The sequence below is a fragment of the Bubalus kerabau genome, chromosome 2 (genome assembly GCF_029407905.1).
Source record: "Bubalus kerabau isolate K-KA32 ecotype Philippines breed swamp buffalo chromosome 2, PCC_UOA_SB_1v2, whole genome shotgun sequence".
Taxonomy (NCBI): domain Eukaryota; kingdom Metazoa; phylum Chordata; class Mammalia; order Artiodactyla; family Bovidae; genus Bubalus; species Bubalus kerabau.
Window position 1 is genome coordinate 91,085,032 of NC_073625.1, and position 25,644 is coordinate 91,110,675.

Sequence of the window (25,644 nt, forward strand, 5' to 3'; positions counted from 1 at the left end):
GTAGTCATGTATGGATGTGAGAGTTGGACTATAAAGAAAGCTGAGCACCTAAGAATTGACGCTTTTGAACTATGGTGCTAGAGAAGACTCTTGAGAGTCCTTGGACTGCAAGGAAATCCAACCAGTCCATCCTAAAGGAGATCAGTCCTGGGTGTTCACTGGAAGGTCTGATGTTGAAGCTGGAACTCCAATACTTTGGCCATCTGATGTGAAGAGCTGACTCATTTGAAAAGACCCTGATGCTGGGAAAGGTTGAGGGCAGGAGGAGAAGGGAATGACAGAGGATGAGATGGCTGGATGGCATCACCGACTCAATGGACATGAGTTTGGGTAGGCTCTGGGAGTTGGTTTTGGACAGGGAGGCCTGGCGTGCTGCAGCTCATGGGGTCACACCGTGTCGGACACGACTGAGTGACTGAACTGAACTGACTGAACTGTTCAAACAGTTTTGCAGAGAATTAAAGGTACGGTTGATTAGTTATTAACTCTCCCATTACCATATCATTTATTTATAAATACAAAGACCATACAATTCAATTTACCCAGGACAGTCTTACTCAAAATTTTTTGGGGTAACTATACAGTCTTCCTGTTTATAAACAGTCTTAAGAAGATGACAATTAGTTGAGGTCTCCTGGGAAAAATGACTATTTACAATTTGAATTTCCATCTACCTGAATTGTGTTATAAAGCCAAAGCTGCTTAGTACTGCACTGAGATCTCTTTTATTCATACCACAAATACCTAAGGATGGTAGGATTTTTCAGACTACAAGACCAAGTGTCTGAAGACTGATCAAAACTCACTGGTAGGGGGGGAAAAAAAAAAAAGCCCTCACTGGTGAAACCAGTTTGAGGATAAGCTGAGCCACAGGGCTTAGGTCTGCCTGGTAAGCTTCCAGGCTGTTGTACAGTACAAGTAAGGTAAAGGTAGGAATAGAGGAAGCTGGTTCTACTACCTGTTACTTAGAGCTTTTGTTTCACCAGGAGGAAGAATGGGACACTCCATCGTTAATACCCAAGACTTACTGTGTTTCATATACAAACATGTCCAATATGTCAAAGTTAGCCTGAGCCCACAAGAGAATGAATTTACCAAATACTATGGTAAATGAATAAACTGCCTATCCTATTTAAAGAATAGATTGAAAAGCTTGAATGTAATATTTATTTGGTGAATTTACATGTGAGGTCATTTACAAAAGAAAAAATACAGACAGATGCAGCTTTCAGCGCAGTTTCAAATATTTTTCAGAACAGGCAATAGTCCGTGAGGATCTGGAATGATAGTATCGAATGGTACATGCTTCAGTTTCCTTTGTGTGTTTTCTACCAAACCCCAAGGGGTAGGAAGAGAAAAAAATATCAGTGTTAATGTAACTACAGCCATGCAAATAAAAACTGTTTTAAGCCAGAGGTTGTTGTTCAGAGATGTAGAACATTTCTGTATTCAGGGGTTATTACAGTAGGTGCTTCATTTAAAAGCTACGATGCAGTGCTCTCCAGTTTCCATTATCCAGGCCATCTTAAATTATGTTCACTGCCCCCACCAATTAGAGGCCTCGCAATACTTCTCAGACTGTGACTTTGGAAAGGAGTCACTTCTAGTAGCTTCTAAAACGATGGCATTTTTGACAAAATCTTTTTGGTTTCAATAGGATAAAGCACCTTTTTAAAGAGGGGTAAAATGCTCATTTACTCCCAACAATGTAAACTCTAATTAGATAACATTTCCAGAAAAGTACAACTGACAGCTTGCTCTTTTATTCTACTCAGACCTAAGTAAACCTCTTCCCACCCTGAATATCTCAAAACCACCATAAATATCTCAAAGGAGGACATTCTTTAAGAACACCCCACCTCCCACCAGAAAAATCCAGCATATAAGAAAAGAATGATCTATCAAAGTGACATGTTGAAAAAACAAAGTGATTGCTAAGGAGGAAGGTGAGGTAAAGATAAGATGAAAGAAACAAAACCCTGCTATCGGTGCCCCCAGTACAGACCTGGACATGCTTAAAGACCAAAGGCGGTTCAAAACTAAGATACATGCCACGTGTCCTCGGCATCTTTGAAAGTACTGGCTCACAATCCCTTAAGTACACATAGCCATAGATAAGAAGCAGTAAACTTGTCACTTCAGGAAATATATGCTTCTAGACATGAGACTTTCATCCTTTTTGAACTGTTAGCCCCCGTTTCTTCACTAGAAATTTTAAGCTAATTACTCATTACATTTCATCTGTATATATATATATATATATATATATATATAACCAATCTTTGTCTTCTTTAAAAAGTACACTAGTAAATAGTAGTACCTTTAAACAGGAGAAAATAACCATGGGCAATTATAAACACATTTCATCTTACCTCATGCCTGGTCTGCTCTCCCTTGAATACTCAGTCTTCTGCACATACATCAACTAGAATATCTTGCTTCTGCATGATTTACTGTAGGAAAAAGAGCTACTGTAGACTTTAAGAATGATGTACATTATCTATTAGAGTTAAGGGGGTCAAAAGATTTAAGCGTTGCCACCGTGTCTAACATTCTGCAGAATCAGAAGCATTGTGCATGCTGACGGACAGTGGTTTAAAGGGTCTCAATTTTGCTGCCGTAAAAACAAAATCCCCACTTAAGCTTTGTTTCCTTCAGAGGGCTCAACTGAAAGGGATTAACCAAATCTTAAAAGAATCCTATTTTACAGCACGTACTATGTTAATTAAAAAACCAACATGCTGTAAAACTGTAGAATATTCATATATATACACATACACGCACACAAAGACAAAATCAACCAGCACATATTCACCCTCCCACCCCCTCAGAAAAAAAGTCAAATCAACAAACCAAAGTTTTTATTTGCATGGCCAATTGTCATTTGTACTCTTTGCAACTTTATTTTCATATCCCTTTAACAGGTTCTAAGCTTTTGTTGCACAGGGAATAAAAGCTGCCACACTGCAAACTTTCTTCAACAGCCACTCCCACAACACCTAAACATGAGACAGCTGTAACAAAGGACAACAGCACAAATGGAAACACGAAGTCCCACCATTCAACACAGTTCACAACAGTGTCTTCAGGGTTTGGCTGAAGAGGGGTAAACTTCTAAAAAGAGGGTCATTTCCCTTCCCCCATATTTTATAATGTTGGTGGTTTTAATCCGTATTTCTTTGCAACTTCTGTCTGGGCATGGGCAGCATCACAAAGTGAGTATAGATGAGCCATCTCCATTTCTGATTTGGCCAGGTTAATAGCTTTGTTGAACATGTCAATGGCTTTCTCCATGTTTCCTCTAAAAGAAAAAAAAAAAACACGAAAATTACATGGAGCTGACTTTTAAGTTTCAACCATGATACTAATAAAATGCTTCTTTATAACAAGATGACGCCTATCACACAGAAAACAATGACTGTTAGCTACTATTACAAATACAGGGCTTCCTTGGTGGCTCAGATGATAAAGAATCTGCCTGCAATGTGGGAGACCTGGGCTTGATTGCTGGGTCAGTAGGAAATGGCAACCCACTCCAGTATGCTTGCCTGGAGAGTTGCATGGACAGAGGAGCCTGGTGGACTACGGTCCATGGGGTTGCAAAGAGTTGAACATGACTGAATACTGCCTGCCAAGTCACTTCAGTCGTGTCCGACTCTGTGCGACTGCATAGACGGCAGCCCACCAGGCTCCCCTGTCCCTGGGACTCTCCAGGCAAGAACACTGGAGTGGGTTGCCATTTCCTTCTCCGATGCATGAAAGTGAAAAGTGAAAGTGAAGTCGCTCAGTCGTGTCCGACTCTTAGCGACCCCATGGACTGCAGCCTACCGGGCTCCTCCGTCCATGGGATTTTCCAGGCAAGAGTACTGGAGTGGGGTGCCATTGCCTTCTCTAGACTGAATACTATATGTGCTTATATTATGTCACTTGTGGCCTTTGTTCACAGATAAGAACAGTGAAACTAGAAAAATTCAATGACTTATTTAAAATCCTAATCACATCTGGTTCCTAAATTCTGCTCATTTCTACTCCATCATGAGGCTCCTTTAGAAAGCAGTGATGTAAGCTCAAAGAACATTAAGGGTATTCAGGGACCTTACCTTCACAGATCTGTGCAACCCTTACCAGCATATCGTTAGCCCCCACATCTCTACTCCAGTCACAGAGGTCTTGAGTTCACTCATGTTAACAATGGTCAGATTATTTATTGTTTCTCTGCCTGATTCTAGTCAAATCCTTACCTTTCTAAGGCACAGTTCAAATACTGACTAGAATATCTTCATGAAAAATATTTTTCCCTTTCCCAGCAGGAATTGGCTGCTCCCTCTCCATTGTTCCCATAATTCTATCATCATTCTATGCACAGTCAGGTGAATATATATGCTTACACCAGTCTTCGTTGGTAAGTCGCTAAGTTTCTTTACAACCCCATGGACTGTAGCATGCTAGATGCCTCTGTTCATGTCCACCGAGTCGGTGATGGTATCTAACCATCTCATCTTCTGCTGCCCGCGTTCTCCACTTGCCCTCAATCTTTACCAGCATCAAGCTCTTTTCCAATGAGTTGGTTCTTCCCATCAGGTGGCCAAAATACTGAAGCCTCAGCTCCAGTCCTTCCAATGAATATTCAGGGTTGATTAGGACTGACTGGTTTAATCTCCTTGCAGTCCAAGGGACTCTCAAGAGTCTTCTCCAGTACCACAGTTCAAAAGCACCAGTTCTTCAGCACTCATCCTTCTTTATGGTCCAACTCTCACATCTATACATGACTACTGGAAAAATTGTAGCTTTGACTCTATCTACCTTTGTTGGCAAAGTGATGTCTGCTTTTTAATAGGTTGTCTAGGTTTGTCATAGTTTTTCTTCCAAGGAGCAAGTGTCTTTTAATTTCATGTCTGCAGTCACTGTCCACAGTGATTTTGGAGTCCAAGAAAATAAAAACTGTCACTGCTTCCTTTTTCCCCTTCTATTCGCCATGAAGTGATGGGACCAGATGCCATGATCTTAGTTTTTTTGAATGCTGAGTTTCAAGCCAGCTTTTTCATCTCCTCTTTTCCCCTTCATCAAGAGGTTCTTTAGTTCCTCTCCACTTTCTGCCATTAGAGTGGTATCATCTGCATATCTGGGGTTATTGATATTTCTCCTGGGAATCTTGATTCCATCTTGTGACTCATCCAGCCTAGCATTTTTCATGAGGTACTCTGCATATAATAAGCAGGGTGACAATATATAGCCTTGTATTCCTTTCCCAATTTTGAACTAGTCAGTTGTTCCATGTCCGGTTCCAACTGTTACTTCTTGACCTGCATACAGGATTCTCAGGAGACAGGTAGGGTGCTCTAATATTCCCATCTCTTTAAGAATTTTCCACGGTTTGTTGTGATCCACACAGTCAAAGGCGTTAGTGTAGTCAGTTAAGCAGAAGTAGATCCTTAATGGACACCTTTCAATTCCCAGAACCAAGTACAATGCTTGGTAACTATTATCCATTTTTTGAATAAATGGATGCATACGTTTTGTCAAAAAACACAAAATTTACCTCTTACAGTCTGTGACTAGGCTTTATATACCTACTAAGAAGCAAGAGCTGTTTTAAAGTAGCTAGTATTGGATATGTATACGTGCATACATGCCTGTAATCTTACAATAAATATTAAGTCCCCACTATAAATATAACGGGCTTTCCTGGTGGCTCAGATGGTAAAGAATCTGCCTGCCATGCAGGAGAGCTGAGTTTGATCCCAGGGCTAGGAAGATCTCCTGGAGAAGGGAACAGCTACCCACTCCAGTATTCTTGCCTGAAGAATTTCAAGAACAGAAGAGCCTGGAGCGCTATAGTCCGTGCGGTCACAAAGAGGTGGACATAACTGAGCAACTAACACACACACATATATATGACAGTTAAACTCTAAGAAGTAAAATGTACCTCTGGGTGACTGTAGTTAATCTCCTGCTACATATATTGATATGGTGCATAATAGACAATTAAAAAAATAACTAATAGTTCATGTTCAGATATTAGGTAGACAGAAGACTTGCTAAATCTTATATTAACCAGCAATTTCATTCATTAACATTTATCTATTTGTAAAGCAGGATTTAGAATGGATTTCTTAAAGTACATTTCAAACACAATTCATCAAACTCCATAAATCAGGGGCCCTTAACCCAGGCTCTATGAACAACTTAAGTGCAGAGAGTTTCCATATATGCATTATTCTAGGAAAAGTCCACATCTCTGCTCAAAAGATTAAGAACTACTACCCAATCATATTTTAGCATAAGAATATTTTATTCACATTAACTGGAAATTAAGAAATAATTTAATATTTATATGCAACTGTCAGAATGGTTCAAAAGATCACAAAAATTTTCATCAGCCTGTATATATGTGTGTGTGTATATATATATATATGTGTATATATATATACATACACACACACATACATTCTGCTTCCTCTGGAGCTGAGACAGAAGAGGACTCCAGGAGTGACTGAATGTTATTAAGACAACTCCTACTGGTTCCTGACAAGTGATGGTGGGAAGATCAGCTACTTTCGGCATCAGTGAAATATGGGTTCATCTCCTCTTTCTACTACTGGCTCACAATGTCACCTTATTAATTTAACCAGTCTAGGAATAAAAAGATGGGCACAATAAAGGGCAGAAGAGGTATGGACCTAACAGAAGCAGAAGATATTAAGAAGAGGTGGCAAGAATACATAGGAAAACTATACAAAAAAGACCTTCATGACCCAGATAATCAGGATGGTGTGATCATTCACGTAGAGCCAAACATCCTGGAATGTGAAGTCAAGTGGGCCTTAAGAAGCATCACTACAAACAAAGCTAGGGGAGGTGATGGAATTCCAGTTGAGCTCTTTCAAATCCTAAAAGATGATGCTGTGAAAGTGCTGCACTCAATATGCCAGCAAATTAGGAAAACTCAGCAGTGGCCACAGGACTGGAAAAGGTCAGTTTTCATTCCAATCCCAAAGAAAGGCAATGCCAAAGAATGCTCAAACTGCCGCACAATTGCACTCATCTCACACGCTAGTAAAGTAATGCTCAAAATTCTCCAAGCCACACTTCAGCAATATGTGAACCGTGAACTTCCTGATGTTCAAGCTGGTTTTAGAAAAGGCAGAGGAACCAGAGATCAAATTGCCAACATCTGCTGGATCATGGAAAAAGCAAGAGAGTTCCAGAAAAACATCTATTTCTGCTTTATTGACTATGCCAAAGCCTTTAACTGTTTGGATCACAATAAACTGTGGAAAATTCTGAAAGAGATGGGAATACCAGACCGCCTGACCTGCCGCTTGAGAAATCTGTATGCAGGTCAGGAAGCAACAGAACTGGACATGGAACAACAGACTGCTTCCAAACCAGGAAAGGAGCACATTAAGGTTGTATATTGTCACCCTATCTGTTTAACTTATATGCAGAGTACATCATGAGAAACGCTGGGCTGGATGAAACACAAGCTGGAATCAAGATTGCCGGGAGAAATATCAATAACCTCAGGTATGCAGATGACACCACCCTTACGGCAGAAAGCAAAGAACTAAAGAGCCTCTTGATGAAAGTGAAAAATGAGAGTGAAAGTTGGCTTAAAACTCAACATTCAGAGAACTAAGATCATGGCATCTGGTCCCATCACTTCATGGCAGATAGATGGGGAAATAGTGGAAACAGCGGCAGACTTTATTTCTGGGGGCTCCAAAATCACTGCAGATGGTGACTGCAGCCATGAAATTAAAAGAGGCTTGCTCCTTGGAAGGAAACTTATGACCAACCTAGACAGCATATTAAAAAACAGAGACATTACTTTGCCAACAAAGGTCCATCTAGTCAAAGATGTGGTTTTCCCAATAGTTATGTACAGATGTGAGAGTTGGTCTACAAAACTGGGCGCCGAAGAATTGATGCTTTTGAACTGTGGTGTAGAAGACTCTTGAGAGTCCCTTCGATTGCAAGGAGATCCAACCAATCCATCTTAAAGGAAATCAGTCCTGAATATTCACTGGAAGGACTGATGCTGAAGCTGAAACTCCAATACTTGGCCACCTGATGTGAAGAACTGACTGATTTGAAAAGACCCTGATGCTGGGAAAGATTGAAGGTGGGAGAAGGGGATGACAGAGGATGAGATAGTTGGATGGCTTCACTGACTCAATGGACATGAGTTTGAGTAAATTCTGGGAGTTGGTGATAGACAGGGAGGTCTGGCTTGCTGCAGTCCATGGGGTCGCAAAGAGCTGGACACGACTGAGTGACTGAACTGACTGACTGAGGAATCAGTTTCTATACTCTTCAATTAAATTGAGGACCATATAATCTCAACCTTTATAAAGACAGATAAAAATCAACTGAAATATTTGCAAAGCACCTAAAGTTCAGTACCTGGCCTAGAGTAGATACTCAAATGGATGACAATGCCAGTGTCAAGATGGCATACTACATTAAAGTCTATGGCATACGCAGGTGTCATCTGTTAATGGTGAATCTCAAGTGCAACTCTGGATAAACATTTACAGAAATCAAGAAGTTATGAAAAAGTCAGAACTGCAAAAATCTTACCCAACTCCCTGATTTGAAAGAAAACTTGAGGGCTCAGAGGTGATGGTACAAGTTCCCCAGCCACTTGGCTGTAGCAAGATCTATGTCTTTGGGCATATGGCTGCCAAGCCTCATGCTACACTGCACTGCCTACGTACAATGCAGACATTTCCCCCTCCAACAGGAATGATACAGGTGACAGGAGGCACAACCATACACCAGCTGTTTAAGATCAAGCTTCCCTTTTAATGCATATGCTTGACTTAAACAACTTTTATAAGTTTGATTTTTAAATTGAAAAAATATGAAACCAAGCAAATCAAAGTTGTATAGTTTCAAGGGAATCTTGCCTCCAAAGGCATGTTTAAGACTTAGAAATGCAATGAATAATGACAATAACCTATCTATAATGAAAAAAACAAAAAGATAAATATCTATGGAGCTTCCTTAACTTTCCTAAGGACAGACAATAGACGTTACCTTTGTACTTCAATAGTTCCCATGGTTTCATATGCAAAATCACATTTATTGTCAATTTCAATAGCCTTGCTGATAAGCTCCAAACCTTTATCCAGATCTTGCTTCCACTGAAGTTGAAGTAAACTGCAAATGCAAAACAGCAGTCAGATGTGACCATGGCCCAGTATCAATTCTGCTCTCAGTGAATTTATAATTTAATCAATAAGGAAAAACAAAACCTAAAACAGTATAATCAGCATCAAATCGGTTTTTTCTCCCTCAACTTATAGCGGTTTTGTAGTCTAAATTCCTTATTATAATGGTCTAAGCTCTATTATTAACTTCCTTTGCACAGCTTAATGTTTTAATTTGTATAATTTCAGTGAAGTTTTAAAAATGATAAGTATACTAGAACAGGAAAAACCTATTTATGTGTCTCCTATTTTGATACAAGTAACATTTGACAGGATGTTCAGAACTGAAATCCTTAAGCTAGAGTGCAAGTAGCACATTTACTAATTATTGTATAATAATAAACATTATTAAAAAATAAAAGTTAAAAAAAAGTAACAGTGAAGCATTCATAGCAATGAAGAAATTTTTCAATTAGCTCACTGACTCTACCACAGTCCCCGTTTCTCAGTGAGCAAAACAATTTCATTTTATTACTATGCAAGCAATTTAGCTTTTTTACTGAAACAAACAGACCCCCAAAATACATACCCTTTATGAACATATGTTGTGGCATTATCTGGTTCCAAATTAATACATTTATCATACATTTCATCAGCTTTGCCAAACTGCTGTTGATCTGTTAATGCCTATGTGAAGAGATACTTGAGTTAAATTTAGGTAACTGTATCCCTAAAGAGTTATAACTATATGTTGCTTATTAATCATTAAAATTTACTTCATTTAGCCATTCATAACCAAATTACTGTTTTGAGGTGACTGTTGTTTAGTTGCTCAGTCGTGTCTGGCTCTTTTGCAACTCCATGAACTGTAGCCCGCCAGGCTCTTCTGTCCATGGAATTTTCCAGGCAAGAATACTGGAGTGGGTAGCCATCCCCTTCTCCAGGGGATCTTCCTGACCCAGGGAGTCTCCTATGTCTCCTGCATTGGCAAGTGGATTCTTTACCACTGATGCCACCTGGGAAGCCCTGTTTAGGGTATTAAATTTAATTTAAAATGTTAACCCTAAAAACAATACTTATTTGGAAGGATAAATTCAGGTAGGTATGTTAATGGTTATCAGAGTCAATCCTTAAAAATAATTGGTGAAAGAAAAAAAGCTACAATCAACTTTTAAGGCAAATCCCATGGCACAAATGGAAGGCTTGGTTACGTGGAGACGAGACCATGCTCAAACTGTAACTCTGAGAGTTAGCCGGCATCTAAGCTCAAGCTTCAGAGTTCAAAGCAAAAAGTCATACTATGTAACTAAAATATAACTCCCTCTAAATATATATAAATTAAAAGTTGCAAACATCAGAAGAGGGACCAAAAGACAGAAATTTAGTGCAAACAGACATAATAGTGCTAGTGCTGGTAAGACAATGCTCAAGGAAGCCAAAACCTATTTTGAAGTTAACACAATGACGGAGAAATATACAATTATGAAACCTCTGCTAAAGAGTTTAATGTTGGTTTCTTTAAAAGCTACTTTACTCTTTTAGCTGCTTATAGAAATCTGAACCAAAAACGCCCTTCTGAATTTCATTTCAGTGATGAGGATGGTTACCTTCTGGTTTGTTTCGAATTAAATCCTAAACACAAGTGTACTATTCAGTACATATGTCATAAAATTGTGTGTGTTCATCTCACTTTAATTTCTGTACATGCTATAAAATTTTATATATTATAGTACTCAGATGACCATTATATCTACTACTGTGGGCAAGAATCCCTTAGAAGAAATGGAGTAGCCATCACAGTCAACAAGAGACTGAAATGCAGTACTTGGATGCAATTTCAAAAGCAACAGAATGATCTCTGTTCATTTCCAAGGCAAACCATTCAATATCACGCTAATCCAAGTCTATGCCCCAAACAGTAATGCTGAAGAAGCTGAACATTTCTATGAATACCTAAAAGACCTTTTAGAACTAACACCCCAAAAAGATGCCCTTTTCATTATAGGGGACTGCAATGCAAAAGTAGGAAGTCAAGAAGCACCTGGAGTAACAGGCAAACTTGGCCTTGGAGTACAGAATGAAGCAGGGCAAAGGCTAATAGAGTTCTGCCAAGAGAACGCACTGGTCATAGTAAACACCTTCTTCCAAAAACACAAGCGAAGACTCTACACATGGACATCACCAGATGGCCAACACCGAATCAGATTGATTATATTCTTTGCAGCCAAAGATGGAGAAGCTCTATACAACCAGCAAAAACAAGACTGGGAGCTGACTGTGGCTCAGATCATGAACTCCTTATTGCCAAATTCAGACTTAAATTGAAGAAAGTAGGGAAAACCACTAGACCTTTATGACCTAAATCAAATGCCTTACGATTATACAGTGGAAGGGAGAAATAGATTTAAGGGACTAGAGCTGACAGACAGCGTGCCTGATGAACTACGGACGGAGGTTCGTGACATTGTACAGGAGACAGGGATCAAGACCATTCCCAATAAAAAGAAATGCAAAAAAGCAAAATGGCTGTCTGAGGAGGTCTTACAAATAGCTGTGAAAAGAAGAGAAGCATCTATGTTCATCAGTGATATTGGCCTGTAGTTTTCTTTTTTTGTGGGATCTTTGTCAGGTTTTGGTATTAGGGTGATGGCGGCCTCATAGAATGAGTTTGGAAGTTTACCTTCCTCTGCAATTTTCTGGAAGAGTTTGAGCAGGAGAGGTGTTAGCTCTTCTCTAAATTTTTGGTAGAATTCAGCTGTGAAGCCGTCTGGACCTGGGCTTTTGTTTGCTGGAAGATTTTTGATTACAGTTCCAATTTCTGTGCTTGTGATGGGTCTGTTAAGATTTTCTATTTCTTCCTGGTCGAGTTTTGGAAAGTTGTACTTTTCTAAGAATTTGTCCATTTCTTCCACGTTGTCCATTTTATTGGCATATAATTGTTGATAGTAGTCTCTTATGATCCTTTGTATTTCTGTGTTGTCTGTTGTGATCTCTCCATTTTCATTTCTAATTTTATTGATTTGATTTTTCTCCCTTTGTTTCTTGATGAGTCTGGCTAATGGTTTGTCAATTTTATTTATCCTTTCAAAGAACCAGCTTTTGGTTTTGTTGATTTTTGCTACGGTCTCTTTTGTTTCTTTTGCATTTATTTCTGCTCTAATTTTTAAGATTTCTTTCCTTCTACTAACCCTGGGGTTCTTCATTTCTTCCTTTTCTAGTTGCTTTAGGTGTAGAGTTAGGTTATTTATTTGACTTTTTTCTTGTTTCTTGAGGTGTGCCTGTATTGCTATGAACTTTCCCCTAGGACTGCTTTTACCGTGTCCCACAGGTTTTGGGTTGTTGTGTTTTCATTTTCATTCGTTTCTATGCAAATTTTGATTTCTTTTTTGATTTCTTCTGTGATTTGTTGGTTATTCAGCAGTGTGTTGTTCAGCCTCCATATGTTGGATTTTTTAATAGTTTTTCTCCTGTAATTGACATCTAATTGTACTGCATTGTGGTGGCACAAAGACAGAAATATAGATCAATGGAACAAAATAGAAAGCCCAGAGATTAATCCACGCACATATGCACACCTTATCTTTGACAAAGGAGGCAAGAATATACAATGGATTAAAGACAATCTCTTTAACAAGTGGTGCTGGGAAATCTGGTCAACCACTTGTAAAAGAATGAAACTAGAACACTTTCTAACACCATACACAAAAACAAACTCAAAATGGATTAAAGATCTCAACGTAAGACCAGAAACTATAAAACTCCTAGAGGAGAACATAGGCAAAACACTCTCTGACATACATCACAGCAGGATCCTCTATGACCCACCTCCCAGAATATTGGAAATAAAAGCAAAAATAAACAAATGGGACCTAATTAACCTTAAAATCTTCTGCACATCAAAGGAAACTATTAGCAAGGTGAAAAGACAGCCTTCAGAATGGGAGAAAATAATTGCAAATGAAGCAACTGACAAACAACTAATGTCAAAAATATACAAGCAACTCCTACAGCTCAACTCCAGAAAAATAAATGACCCAATCAAAAAATGGGCCAAAGAACTAAATAGACATTTCTCCAAAGAAGACATACAGATGGCTCACAAACACATGAAAAGATGCTCAACATCACTCATTATCAGAGAAATGCAAATCAAAACCACTATGAGGTACCATTTCACGCCAGTCAGAATGGCTGCGATCCAAAAGTCTACAAGTCATAAATGCTGGAGAGGGTGTGGAGAAAAGGGAACCCTCTTACACTGTTGGTGGGAATGCAAACTAGTACAGCCACTATGGAGAACAGTGTGGAGATTCCTTAAAAAACTGGAAATAGAACTGCCTTATGATCCAGCAATCCCACTGCTGGGCATACACACTGAGGAAACCAGAAGGGAAAGAGACACGAGTACCCCAATGTTCATCGCAGCACTGTTTATAATAGCCAGGACATGGAAGCAACCTAGATGTCCATCAGCAGATGAATGGATAAGAAAGCTACGGTACATATACACAATGGAGTATTACTCAGCCATTAAAAAGAATACATTTGAATCAGTTCTGATGAGGTGGATGAAACTGGAGCCTATTATACAGAGTGAAGTAAGCCAGAAAGAAAAACACCAATACAGTATACTAACGCATATATATGGAATTTAGAAAGATGGTAACAATAACCCTGTGTACGAGACAGCAAAAGAGACACTGATGTATAGAACAGTCTTATGGACTCTGTGGGAGAGGGAGAGGGTGGGAGGATTTGGGAGAATGGCATTGAAACATGTAAAATATCATATATGAAACGAGTCGCCAGTCCAGGTTCGATGCATGATACTGGATGCTTGGGGCTGGTGCACTGGGACGGCCCAGAGGGATGGTATGGGGAGGGAGGAGGGAGGAGGGTTCAGGGTGGGGAACACATGTATACCTATGGTGGATTCATTTTGATGTTTCACAAAACTAATAGAATTATGTAAAGTTTAAAAATAAAATAAAATTAATTAATAAAAAAAAAAAAAAGAAGAGAAGCAAAAAGCAAAGGAGAAAGGGAAAGATATAAGCATCTGAATGCAGAGTTCCAAAGACTAGCAAGAAGAGATAAGAAAGCCTTCCTCAGTGATCAGTGCAAAGAAATAGAGGAAATCAACAGAATGGGAAAGACTAGAGATCTCTTCAAGAAAATAGAGATACCAAGGGAACATTTCATGCAAAGATATCTTGGGCTCAATAAAAGACAGAAATGGTATGGACCTAACAGAAGCAGAAGATATTAAGAGGTGGCAAGAATACACAGAAGAGTACAAAAAAGAGCTTCACGACCCAGATAATCATGATGGTGTGATCACTCACCTAGAGCCAGACATCCTGGAATGTGAAGTCAAGTGGGCCTTAGGAAGCATCACTACAAACAAAGCTAGTGGAGGTGATGGAATTCCAGTTGAGCTATTTCAAATCCTGAAAGATGATGCTGTCAAAGTGCTGCAGTCAATATGCCAACAAATTTGGAAAACTCAGCAGTGGCCACAGGACTGAAAAGATGAGTTTTCATTCCAATCCCAAAGAAAGGCAATGCCAAAGAATGTTCAAACTACGCACAATTGTGCTCATCTCACAAGCTAGTAAAGTAATGCTCAAAATTCTCCAAGCCATGCTTCAACAATATGTGAACTGTGAACTTCCAGATGTTCAAGCTGGATTTAGCGAAGTCAGAGGAACCAGAGATCAAATTGCCAACATCTGCTGGATCATCGAAAAAGCAAGAGAGTTCCAGAAAAACATCTATTTCTGCTTTATTGACTACGCCAAAGCCTTTGACTGTGTGGATCACAACAAATTGTGGAAAATTCTTCCAGAGATGGTAATACCAGACCACTTGACCTGCCTCTTGAGAAATCTGTATGCAGGTCAGGAAGCAACAATTAGAACTGGACATGGAACAACAGACTGGTTCCCAATAGGAAAAGGAGTACATCAAGGCTGTATATTGTCACCCTGCTTATTTAACTTATATGCAGAGTATATCACGAGAAATGCTGGGCTAGATGAAGTACAAACGGGAATCAAGATGGCCAGGAGAAATATCAATAAACTCAGATATGCAGATGACACTACCCTATGGCAGAAAGTGAAGAAGAACTAAAGAGCCTCTTGATGAATGTGAAGGAGGAGAGTGAAAAAGTTGGCTTAAAACGCAACATCCAGAGAACTAAGATCATGGCATCTGGTTCCATCACTTCATGCAGATAGATGGGGGAAAAGTGTAAACAGTGGCTGCCTTTGTTTTCTTGGGCTCCAAAATCACTGCAGATGGTGGCTGCAGCCATGAAATTAAAAGACGCTTACTCCTTGGAACGGAAGTTATGACCAACCTAGACAGCATATTAAAAAACAGAGACATTACTTTGTCAACAGAGGTCCCTCTAGTCAAGATTATGGCTTTTCCAGTAGTCATGTATGGATGTGAGAGTTGGACTATAAAGAAAGCTGAGTGCCAGGGAACTGATGCTTTTGAACTGTGGTGTTGGAGAAGACTCTTGAGAGTCCCTTGGATTGCAAGGAGGCCAACCAGTCCATCTTAAAGGAGATCAGTCCTGAGTGTTCATTGGAAGGACTGCTGTTGAAGCTGAAACTCCAATACTTTGGCCACCTGATGCGAAGAGCTGACTCATTTTACAAGACCTTGATGCTGGGAAAAGATTGAAGGCAGGAGGAGAAGGGGACGACAGAGGATGAGATGGTTGGATAGCATCACTGACTCAATGGACATGAGTTTGGGTAAACTCCGGGAGTTGGTGATGGACAGGGAGGCCTGGCGTGCTGTGGTCCATGGGGTCACAGAGTTGGACACGACTGAGCAACTGAACTGAAAACTGACAGTACATGCTTTCACAATTAATAAGTCAGCATGCAGTCAGCAAACAATGTATCATTTGTTTAATTGTCATTCTGTCTAGGAATTAAAGACTGAATAGATAAGATTTCAAACTGAGGTTAAAGAGTTCCTGGGTTGTACTTCATATCCCAGAATTTCAACCCTATGCAGGGGTGTGTAGGACTTTTACAGAAATGATCCAACACAAATCAGTCTTCTCACAGTCCCTCTCAATAATCCCTGAAAAGGAAAGTTTTACCCCTGTGGAAATTTTCTTATAACTTAACTAATGATAGCATGAAGGAAATCAGAAACAAATCAATAAACCTTAAGGATGTTTGGAGGTAGGAATCTACCATGGATGGTCATATTTAAGTGCTTCCTGTTTCTGTGATGTTTGGGAGGTTAAGGAAGAAGGAGGGACAAATTCTTTAGGCTAAAAAGAAAAGACAAAATATATAGACTTTTGAGATGGCTGGGATTTGAGATACCACAAGCAGCTTTTAACTTAAGATTAAGCCACAGCCATTCAGATATCATTTAGTTAGAGGGAAAACTCTTTAACTATGGGAATAAGAAGCTAATCATTTTCATCTAAATGGATGATTTAAAGTTAATAATTTTTTAAAGAGTTCAAACTATGATTAAAAGTGAAAATAATGCAAATTTAAATCCAATTTTCCAAATAGTTTCAATCCTAAATCAAGGAAAGCGTCAAGAATTTTGCACAAATCATAGTTTAAAATAAGCTGTTATAGACTAACCATTTAAAAGAACAGTAATCAAATAGAAAGAAAACTTTTTCCAGGGACATTTTCCCCACCAACTGCATGCAGTAAATTTTCCTAAAGTAATTAAATTTTTATAAATCCAATTGAAATGAAAACATGAGGGAAATGCTCTATTAAAGCTTCCCTAGATTACAAGTTTAGGGCCACAGTTTTCAAATTATGTAACACAGAAAAGAAGCCCCATTGAGGTGATTCAGGACCATCCTGAACATCCTGAGAACCCGGAACAAAGTCGTTTGCTTCCACAGAAGCTACAACAAGATCATTGTTTTCTGATTTCCACTCTAGGATTCAGGATATAAATGCAGTTCTTTACAGAACTGGCAACTGAAAAAATACGAAAAATGACATTTACCTGGGCATATAGTGCATAGCCTTCAGCACACCTTGGAAATTTCTTTATGACCTCTTCAAAACCTTTCATAGCTGCTTGGATTTGTGAAGAATTGTTTCCTGTATATGCCTGGCGATACTGTGTAAAAAATCAACAGAGGCCTGTCAAATCAAGAACTCAAAAACTCAGGAAATGTTAACATATTATAATGGTCACACAAAATTACATAAATATTTCCAGAAAAGCAGGTAATTTGCTAACATAATTTGCTGCGTCTAAAAGGGTTCCACAGGAATATCTGCAGAGCAGGGACTCAAAGTCTATGTACAATCAGGGCTTCATTGCCACTATATAATTTCCAGATGCTCAATATCCTAGCAGACAGACTAACTTGAAGTTAACTTCGCATATAAATAGGGGAATATTAAACTCAAAGAAATTTATTATCATTTTACTAAAAGCATTATAGTATCCTTCATCTGATAACATTTTCACTTGTTTGTAAACTGACTTTTTTCTTTAAAAGGAAAATTCTTTTAGGTCTCAGGGTATGGGGCTAATTGGAAATATCTCATCTCATTAGAAATGGTCTTATTTTACCTGATTTTCAACTTTGTGTTTCTGAATAGCTCTACAAAGGTGAAATGAGAGGTACATTATATGGTGTCATGATTGCCAAGTATTTCCTTGAAATGCTTTTGTTCTTTGTACTGGCTTATGGTAAAGAGCAGGGAGAAGAGCGCTGTTTAGGGGGCACATAAAATCAGGGACAAACATCTATCAGGATGAACCAAATAAAGCACCCAGAGAAATACTGAAGCAGTACCTCAAGTAACATACACACTTCTATGTCTTTAAGCTGACATGTTTTTCTCCCTGTTTGTCACAGATTGAAGGAAAAAACGGAAGATTTTGTAGACAATGAGATACTCATTTTTGTTAACAATGGGAAATACTGATGTTTAGGAAAATACAAAAGAAAGTAGAACCTACCAAAGCAAAACATTTCTGAGCTTGCGCCAGAGCAGACTCAGGTCTTAATCTAATACATTCATCAAAATCCGCTACTGCTTCTTCAACTTGATCAAGCAGTATTTTCAGCTAAGGAAAAAAAGTACACAAATAAGCGCAGTTCAAAACAAAAACTACACCAGTTAAGCATGTACTGTGCCTTTTTGCATAATCAGCATAAAGCTAAGCATGGAATTAATATAGAATTACTTTCTAGAAACAGTGAATCAGAAAATCTTATAATTTTAAAGGAAAGGTGCTAAAACTAAGAACTAGTGTTTAATTTTTTAAAAAAGCACTATAAACCTACCAGTTTTTAATCACTCTTAAGTGATTTTTCTTCTAGAATATGAAATGTCTCTGTACTTTCAAACTTCAAAGTAGGGATAGATCAGACATTAAATAACTACATTTCATATTAATCTTAAGATACACCCAGTAAGGATCAAAATATCAAGAATTTTTTAAGGTTATCTCAATACTTCTTAAGATGCTCCAGACAGAAATATTAGGTAAAATTTTCCATTAGAAACGACTTGAACTTTTCTGTTATTATATGGATTAGTCCATACTTTCCACTCTAATGCACTCCAAGAAGCCACATCACACAAACAGATTTTAAAGCCATGTTTTTCCAGATGAGGCTGAAATTGGGAACTGTTTTCTTCACTATGAATTTTTACTAAAAACCAAATATGCATAGAATTATAAAGCTCTATTCAGAAGAGATTTTTTTTGTGAAACTGTCTATATAGCTCAGGTTAATAATTCTTTACAAGATGCCTACAAAAATCATTCTGTTGATTCTAAGCACTAACTCAAAATGCTCACTACAAGTTTTTTTTTAATTTGTCACTAATTTTTTAATGCTTTACTCATTGAAAACCTATGAAGCAGAAATGCCTAAAAACCAAACTTGAACTGGCAACCCAACATTTGCAGCCTTCCTCTTCTCTCTCTTTTTTTTAACAAGTAAGTATCAGGACAAATGTTCAAGATGGAACTAAACAAATGATACTATGTATCAAACTAAACCCAAACTAAACCACCCTGATACTTTGTTCATAGCTATCATAAGTGATATAAGAAAACTTTAAGACATTCTCAAAAATGCTATCAAATCCCTCAATTCAAGGATCAGAACGCCTTAAGAAAATTAATTTACCTGTCCTCGGTGGTGATAAACATCTGCATTCTGAGGATCGATGTCTGCAGCCATGTTAAAATCCTGAGTAGACAACAAAGGCTGCTGCTGTTGCATGTACATGCTGCCTCTTTTGATGAGTGCATTTGCTCGAAGCTATATACCCAAAATGAGGAAAGAGTCATCATTACTTTTTATTCTAATTTAGTTTTTTAAAAAATAACAGCTGTACTGAGATGTAGTTCACATACTGTAAGTCATTTTTAGTATATGACTAAAAATGTGCAACCAGTCACCACTAGAAATGTTTTCACTGATCCCAAAAGAAACCTCATACACATTAGCAGGGACTCTATTTCACCTCTAATTCTCAGTCCCTGGAAACCACTATTCTACCTTCTATTTCTACAGATTTGTATATTCCAGACATTTCACATAAATCGAATTGTAAACTATGTGGCCTTTCTGTCTGTCTTCTTTCACAAACAGCAGGTCTTCAAGGTTCATCTAAGTTCTAACATGTACGTCATTCTATTTTAGGGGCTGAATAATATTCCATTGCATAGATAAATCAGTCTATTTATCTCTTCACCAGCTGGTGGACATTTGAGCTGCTTCCACTTTTTGGCTCTTATGAATAATGCTACTAAGAACATTCATGTACAAGTTTTTGTCTTGACATAAATCCTCATAGGTATATACCTAAGAGAGTAACTGCTGGGTCACATGGTAACTCTAGAAACCACCGCCTACTAATTTCCAAAGGGATTTTACCATTTTACATTTCTACGATCAATGTGTGAGAGTTCCAATTTTTTCCACATCTATATCAATACTTTTAATTGTCCAAATTTCTGATTATGGCCATTCTAGCGGGTATAAAGTTATACCTCATTGTGATTTTGAGTCACATTTCCCTAAGGTCTAATGATGCTGAGTATATTTTCTTGTTCTTATTGGTCATTTGTGCATATTCTTTGGAAAAATGTCTCCTCAGATCCTTTCCTATTTTTAAATTAGGCTATCTTTTTATTGTTGTGCTATAAAGACGATTTAATATTGTCTGCATACAAGCTCATTATCAGATGTATGACTTGGGAATATTTTCTCCCATGTGGAGTAAGCCCCCACCACTTGGTCATTTGTGCTGCTGGTGTCACACCTACGGAACCACTGCTTAATTTAAAGTACTGAAGATTTCCTCCTTATGTTTTTTCCTAAGAGTTCTATAGTTTTAGCTCTTACATTCAGGTCTCTGATCCATTTTGAGCTCATTTTTGTACATGGCATGATATGTACATTATTACCTGCCATTAGAACAAAGTCAAGATCAGGAAATAAGAAATAAGATTCTTCTCCAAAGTTTTTTTCAAGGCAAAAGTACACAAATGTCCTCAATGAAACAAGTAAGAATGCCCCCATGAGAATAACAAAAACAGAACACATCTGATTATCAGGAAATAAAGATAATTAGTACAAGGCTATCTTCAACTTGAAAATCTCATTTTGAAAAGGACTTTTAACAAATACTTAGTTTAAATTACTTTTGTTTACAAGAAGTTAAGATAAAATTTGCTGGCAAATACTTAAGCCTTGAAAACAACTTTCATTTTCCACAAGATACATGAATGATTCTTTTGGAGGTGAAGGAAGCCAGAGTTTAGTTAATTCAGTGAGGAAAAAGAGATGTTAATCAACCAACAGTACTTTGGCGGCCGACATTTGTTCTTATTATGCTGAAATAGAGGGCTCATATAATTTAACAGATCCCTGCTGCTGCTGCTAAGTCGCTTCAGTCGTGTCTGACTCTGTGCGACCCCATAGACGGCAGCCCACCAGGCTCCCCCGTCCCTGGGATTCTCCAGGCAAGAACACTGGAGTGGGTTGCCATTTCTTTCTCCAATGCGTGAAAGTGAAAAGTGAAAGTGAAGTCGCTCAGTCGTGTCCGACTCTTAGTGACCCCATGGACTGCAGCCACCAGGCTCCTCCGTCCATGGGATTTTCCAGGCAAGAGTACTGGACTGGGGTGCCATAACAGATCCCTACCAAATCTCAATTATGAAAATAACTGCATATACACACGAACACTTAGAAAATGAAAAGCTGTTCCAACCATACAACTGCAAAAACTTTTGATATGTTTCTATATTGCAATATATTTTTAGATCTTGTTTTTTTCCTCATGTAAATAAACTCTTTCAGAATACATTAAACATGCTTACTTTTTATTAAATGCATTGTATATTCTTATACTACATATTGCATGTTATTTATAGTATTATACATATTGCAAGTTATTTATATTATCTATAGCACTGCTACATCACCCTTACTCCTACCCAAATATAGTCCAATACAGTAGGCAGAAGATATACAGGGAAGCTGAAGCCAAAAGATGCTGTAGAAAAAAACAATCCTTTCTTAGTTAAAGTTAATTATCACTGATATGTCTGTTTTAGTTTCACCGCACCAATTCAATCATTATTAGGTGTAGTTCCTTCGAAAACAAAAAATAAGTCTTTTGGAGAATGGCAACTGAAATGCCAAAAATTTGGCAAAACATACCTGAAAGCCTCATTTTTATTATTAATTTTTTTCACATGCACACACACAGAGTTTTAAAAGTACCTTCACATTAGCTTCTTGCAAGCTGATGACCTTATCTAAATCTGGTTTGGCTGCATTGGCATTGCCAATAAGCAGGTAGAAAGTAGCTCGTAGTAGCAATGCTTCTGCCATGTATTTTCCTTGAGCATCTATTTCTTTTGAGCATTCACTTATGATTTTATCATAGTTTTCTTCTTCCATATACTGTTTGGCCTTTAAATATCCAGAACTGAAAATAAAATGAACAGAGGAAATTATAAATTTTATCTTTTATTACTAATAAAATGAGCATAATAAATTACTAAGAAAGGATCAAATGCTGAACTTGCCACACTCAGTATACCTGAGGCAAACAAGTATCCTTTCCCCCTTAACAAGTTAACCAGCCAGTGCAGGACTGGAGGTGGTGGTGGAAGTGTGTGTGGGGGTAGCACCTTAGGACTTTCGATGTAGACTGGGATCTTCTTGTTGCCTTGGAGAGAGGGTTTTAAAAAGGAAAACAGCAGAGAAAATGGCAGAAACCTAGGGTTATTGTCCAGGCTTCAACATTTAACACATGAAAAAGTAAGCGAATGACAGATTGAAATGCAACATAGGAGGGGATCCTGTCTTATTCACCTTATCTGTGGCACACTGGTGGCACTCAACAGTTACCTTATGACCAACAGAAAGAACAGAGAAAGAGAAAATACTCAGGTGAGTTGGGGGTCCCAGAACGCAAGAGAAGAGGCGTGACCTGAGTTGTACTTTGTAAACATCACTCCAGCTGTGTTGTGAAAAGTGAACATTAAGGGAGCAAGAACTTAAGCAAAGGGAATAGCTAAAAGGCTCTCATCTAGAAGTGTGTTATTTCACCTAGAAGAACAGACCTAGAATGAATAGGTGGGAATATCAAAGAAGCAGACTGTAGCCCACTAGGTTCCTCTGTCCATGGAATTCACAGGCAAGAACACTGGAGTGGGTTGCCATTTCCTACTCCAGGGGATCTTCCCAACCCAGCAATCAAACCCATGTCTCCTACATTATGGGGAGTTTCTTTACCATCTGAGCTACAAGGGAAGCCCATCACTTTCAGAATGAATAGGTGGGAATATCAAAGCAGAAGACTCTTCCATCAAATAGGACTTAAAGAAAACACCCTTCTCTTACTTTTTAAAAAGCAATGACCACAATATCATCACTTGTCTAGGATGATTTTTTTCACAACACTTGTAGAAGGGATTTTTTGAACTGAAAAGGAAAATTACACTAGATGTTCTTTAAGGGGGTCTTACAAATATAAGGCATATTACATAAGAAACAATATAAGGCACATTATGTAAGAAAATCATGTTTTCTTATTTCATTTGCTACCTACTCTGAATAGAGAGAATTGGCAAGTGACTTAAAAGTTATGTCAGTCAAAACTTAGAAACTCTGTGCTAACCTTTCCCATAATTAAAATTCTAATACTCCTGAACTAAGACAAAATAATTAGATTGGAAGTAATAATGGTTCCTATTTACTGAGAACCTAAGTTCTAGATGCTTACAAACATGACCCGTAAACCTCACAATAAGCCTCAAAAGGTAATTATTATCTCTCCATCCAAAAATTGATAAAGCTAAGGCTCAGAGTAAAGTAGAATTTAAAAACTTAGGACCAACTCCAGTTAGTGTTCTGATGAGAGACAGTTATGTCCAACCACCTCTCAATGTAGCTTTTACAATAATGGTATTAAAACTTCATTGTAATTTTTCTGGGATTAGGACTACCTCCTAATCAGAAGAGGCAATTATTGGCATCACCCTCAACATTTACTTCCCATCTATAATTTTCTTAAAGAGATTGTTCATCAACTAACACAAATCAGAACATCTTGGCAAAATTATGCATAGTATCCTCCCTTAAAAAAGGTGGCCAATAACGGTAGAAAAATTGAGAGATAGAAACCAAAAGCAATCTTTTCCCTTAAACATCTCAATATGCTATAGAGGCAAAATTATGCTTTGCTATGGGAACAGCATTCCCTTTTCTTCCAAACTTATTAGAAAATGTCATGTTGGTAATAATATTGTGTCTTCTCTTGGAGAGGTGAGCTAGCCTCAACAGCAAAACAAAAGTATTGCTAAATATAAATGGATAAGCAGGCTAGATAGCTTATATATTACATCCCTTGACTGCCAGTTGTAAACACAGCACCTTGTACTTTGACTTCAGCGCTCTACAAGAGTAAACACAAACCCAAAGAATGGCATTTTCCTAGGCATGCAGGGAAAACCTTGAAGACAGTCACTCTTTTGGGCACTTCTAAAAATTAAATTAGAAACTTCCTTGCACTAAAACATCTGGATATTGACCTACACAATCATTTTTTAAGTTAGTCCCCCTACTCAAATATACTTAACCACTTGACTCTCTGGGAACTCTCTTTAGAATATTATGTAGACCTTAAAAGCTGGGCAGACTCCTGGCAGTAAAACCTTGAGTTACCAAAGATGTAACATTCAGGATATAATAGACATGTGTGAGAAACGAAGTATTTTTATTATAATAATAATATTATTATATACTATAATTTTATTATATTCATAAAGAAAGTGAAGTCGCTCAGTCGTGTCCGACTCTTTGCGACCCCATGGACTGTAGCCTACCAGGTTCCTCCATCCATGGGATTTTCCAGGCAAGAATACTGGAGTGGGTTGCCATCACCTTCTCCAGATCTTCCTGACCCAGGGATTGAACCTGGGTCTCCTGCATTGTAGGCAGACGCTTTACCGTCTGAGCCACCAGGGAAGCTCTATTATATTCATATCGGTCTATAAATAAGTTTTTTAAAGAGATGACTCAGAGTCCCATTTTGGCTCTATGGCAGCAATGAAAGTGAAAGTGACAGTCGCTCAGTCGTGTCCGACTCTTTGCGAGCCCATGGACTATTCAGTCCACGGAATTCTCTAGGCCAGAATACTGGAGTGGGTAGCCTTTCCCTTCTCTAGGGTATCTTCCCAACCCAGGGATCAAGTCTAGGTCTCCCACATTGTAGGCGGATTCTTTACCAGTTGAGCCACAAGGGAAGCCCAGGAATACTGGAGTGGGTAGCCGATCCCTTCTCCAGTGGATCTTCATGACCCAGGAATCGAATTGGGGTCTCCTGCACTGCAGGCAGATTCGTTACCAACTGAGCTATCAGGGAAGCCCTCTACGGCAGCAAAAACCCCCACAATCCAATTCCCCCACAAAAAGCATTAGGCAGACACTATACTCGAGACACACTTACTTTTCTTTTACTTCTAAAGCCTCCCCTTCCTTGTCTTTATCTTCATCAGACTTCTCTCCTTTAAGCATTGGCTGAGAAATTATATCATCCGTGAAAGAACTGAAGTAAGATTTGATAAATTGTGGAGATGGCATCAGAGGTTCACGATTCTGAAATTTAATCATATTTAAATACATCAAAGTAGAAAACACTAACCAAAGAAGCAGATGCATTTGTAGAACACTGGGAACCACTGCCATAAAAACTGGTTCCTCATTTTCAAATAATTGAAGAATATCAGGCTCCAAACTGTAGGGTAATAGACAGTGAAAATGGTAATGCTGCCAGTCCTAGCTTTTAAAAAAACGTTTTGACTGACAGCCTTTCCCTCTCTGAAGATGTAAAATGTCAAGAACTCTTATAACCACACACTAAATTAAACCATCTACTAACTGTGTAAGACCAGTGCCAATTTATACAGTATACTTTTAAAAACTTTA

General features: G+C 38.3%; 1 protein-coding gene and 1 non-coding gene across 2 annotated transcripts in view; both read right to left on the bottom strand.

Moving 5' to 3' along the window:
• Positions 1-1,153: 1,153 nt before the first annotated feature.
• The window catches only part of TOMM70 (translocase of outer mitochondrial membrane 70), a 42,399-nt gene continuing 17,908 nt past the window's right edge, over positions 1,154-25,644 (bottom strand). Inside the window, exons 5-12 of the mRNA XM_055567926.1 lie at positions 25,166-25,314; positions 21,931-22,138; positions 19,324-19,458; positions 18,141-18,248; positions 17,169-17,285; positions 9,745-9,842; positions 9,043-9,165; positions 1,154-3,301 (exon numbers count right to left, since the gene is read on the bottom strand). Of these exons, the coding sequence (XP_055423901.1) occupies positions 3,148-3,301; positions 9,043-9,165; positions 9,745-9,842; positions 17,169-17,285; positions 18,141-18,248; positions 19,324-19,458; positions 21,931-22,138; positions 25,166-25,314 (1,092 nt within the window). The 3' untranslated portion in view covers positions 1,154-3,147. The remainder of the gene's footprint in view (positions 3,302-9,042; positions 9,166-9,744; positions 9,843-17,168; positions 17,286-18,140; positions 18,249-19,323; positions 19,459-21,930; positions 22,139-25,165; positions 25,315-25,644) is intronic.
• TRNAC-ACA (transfer RNA cysteine (anticodon ACA)) lies at positions 24,612-24,684 on the bottom strand. The gene has a single exon. It is a non-coding gene; the product is annotated as a tRNA-Cys (tRNA).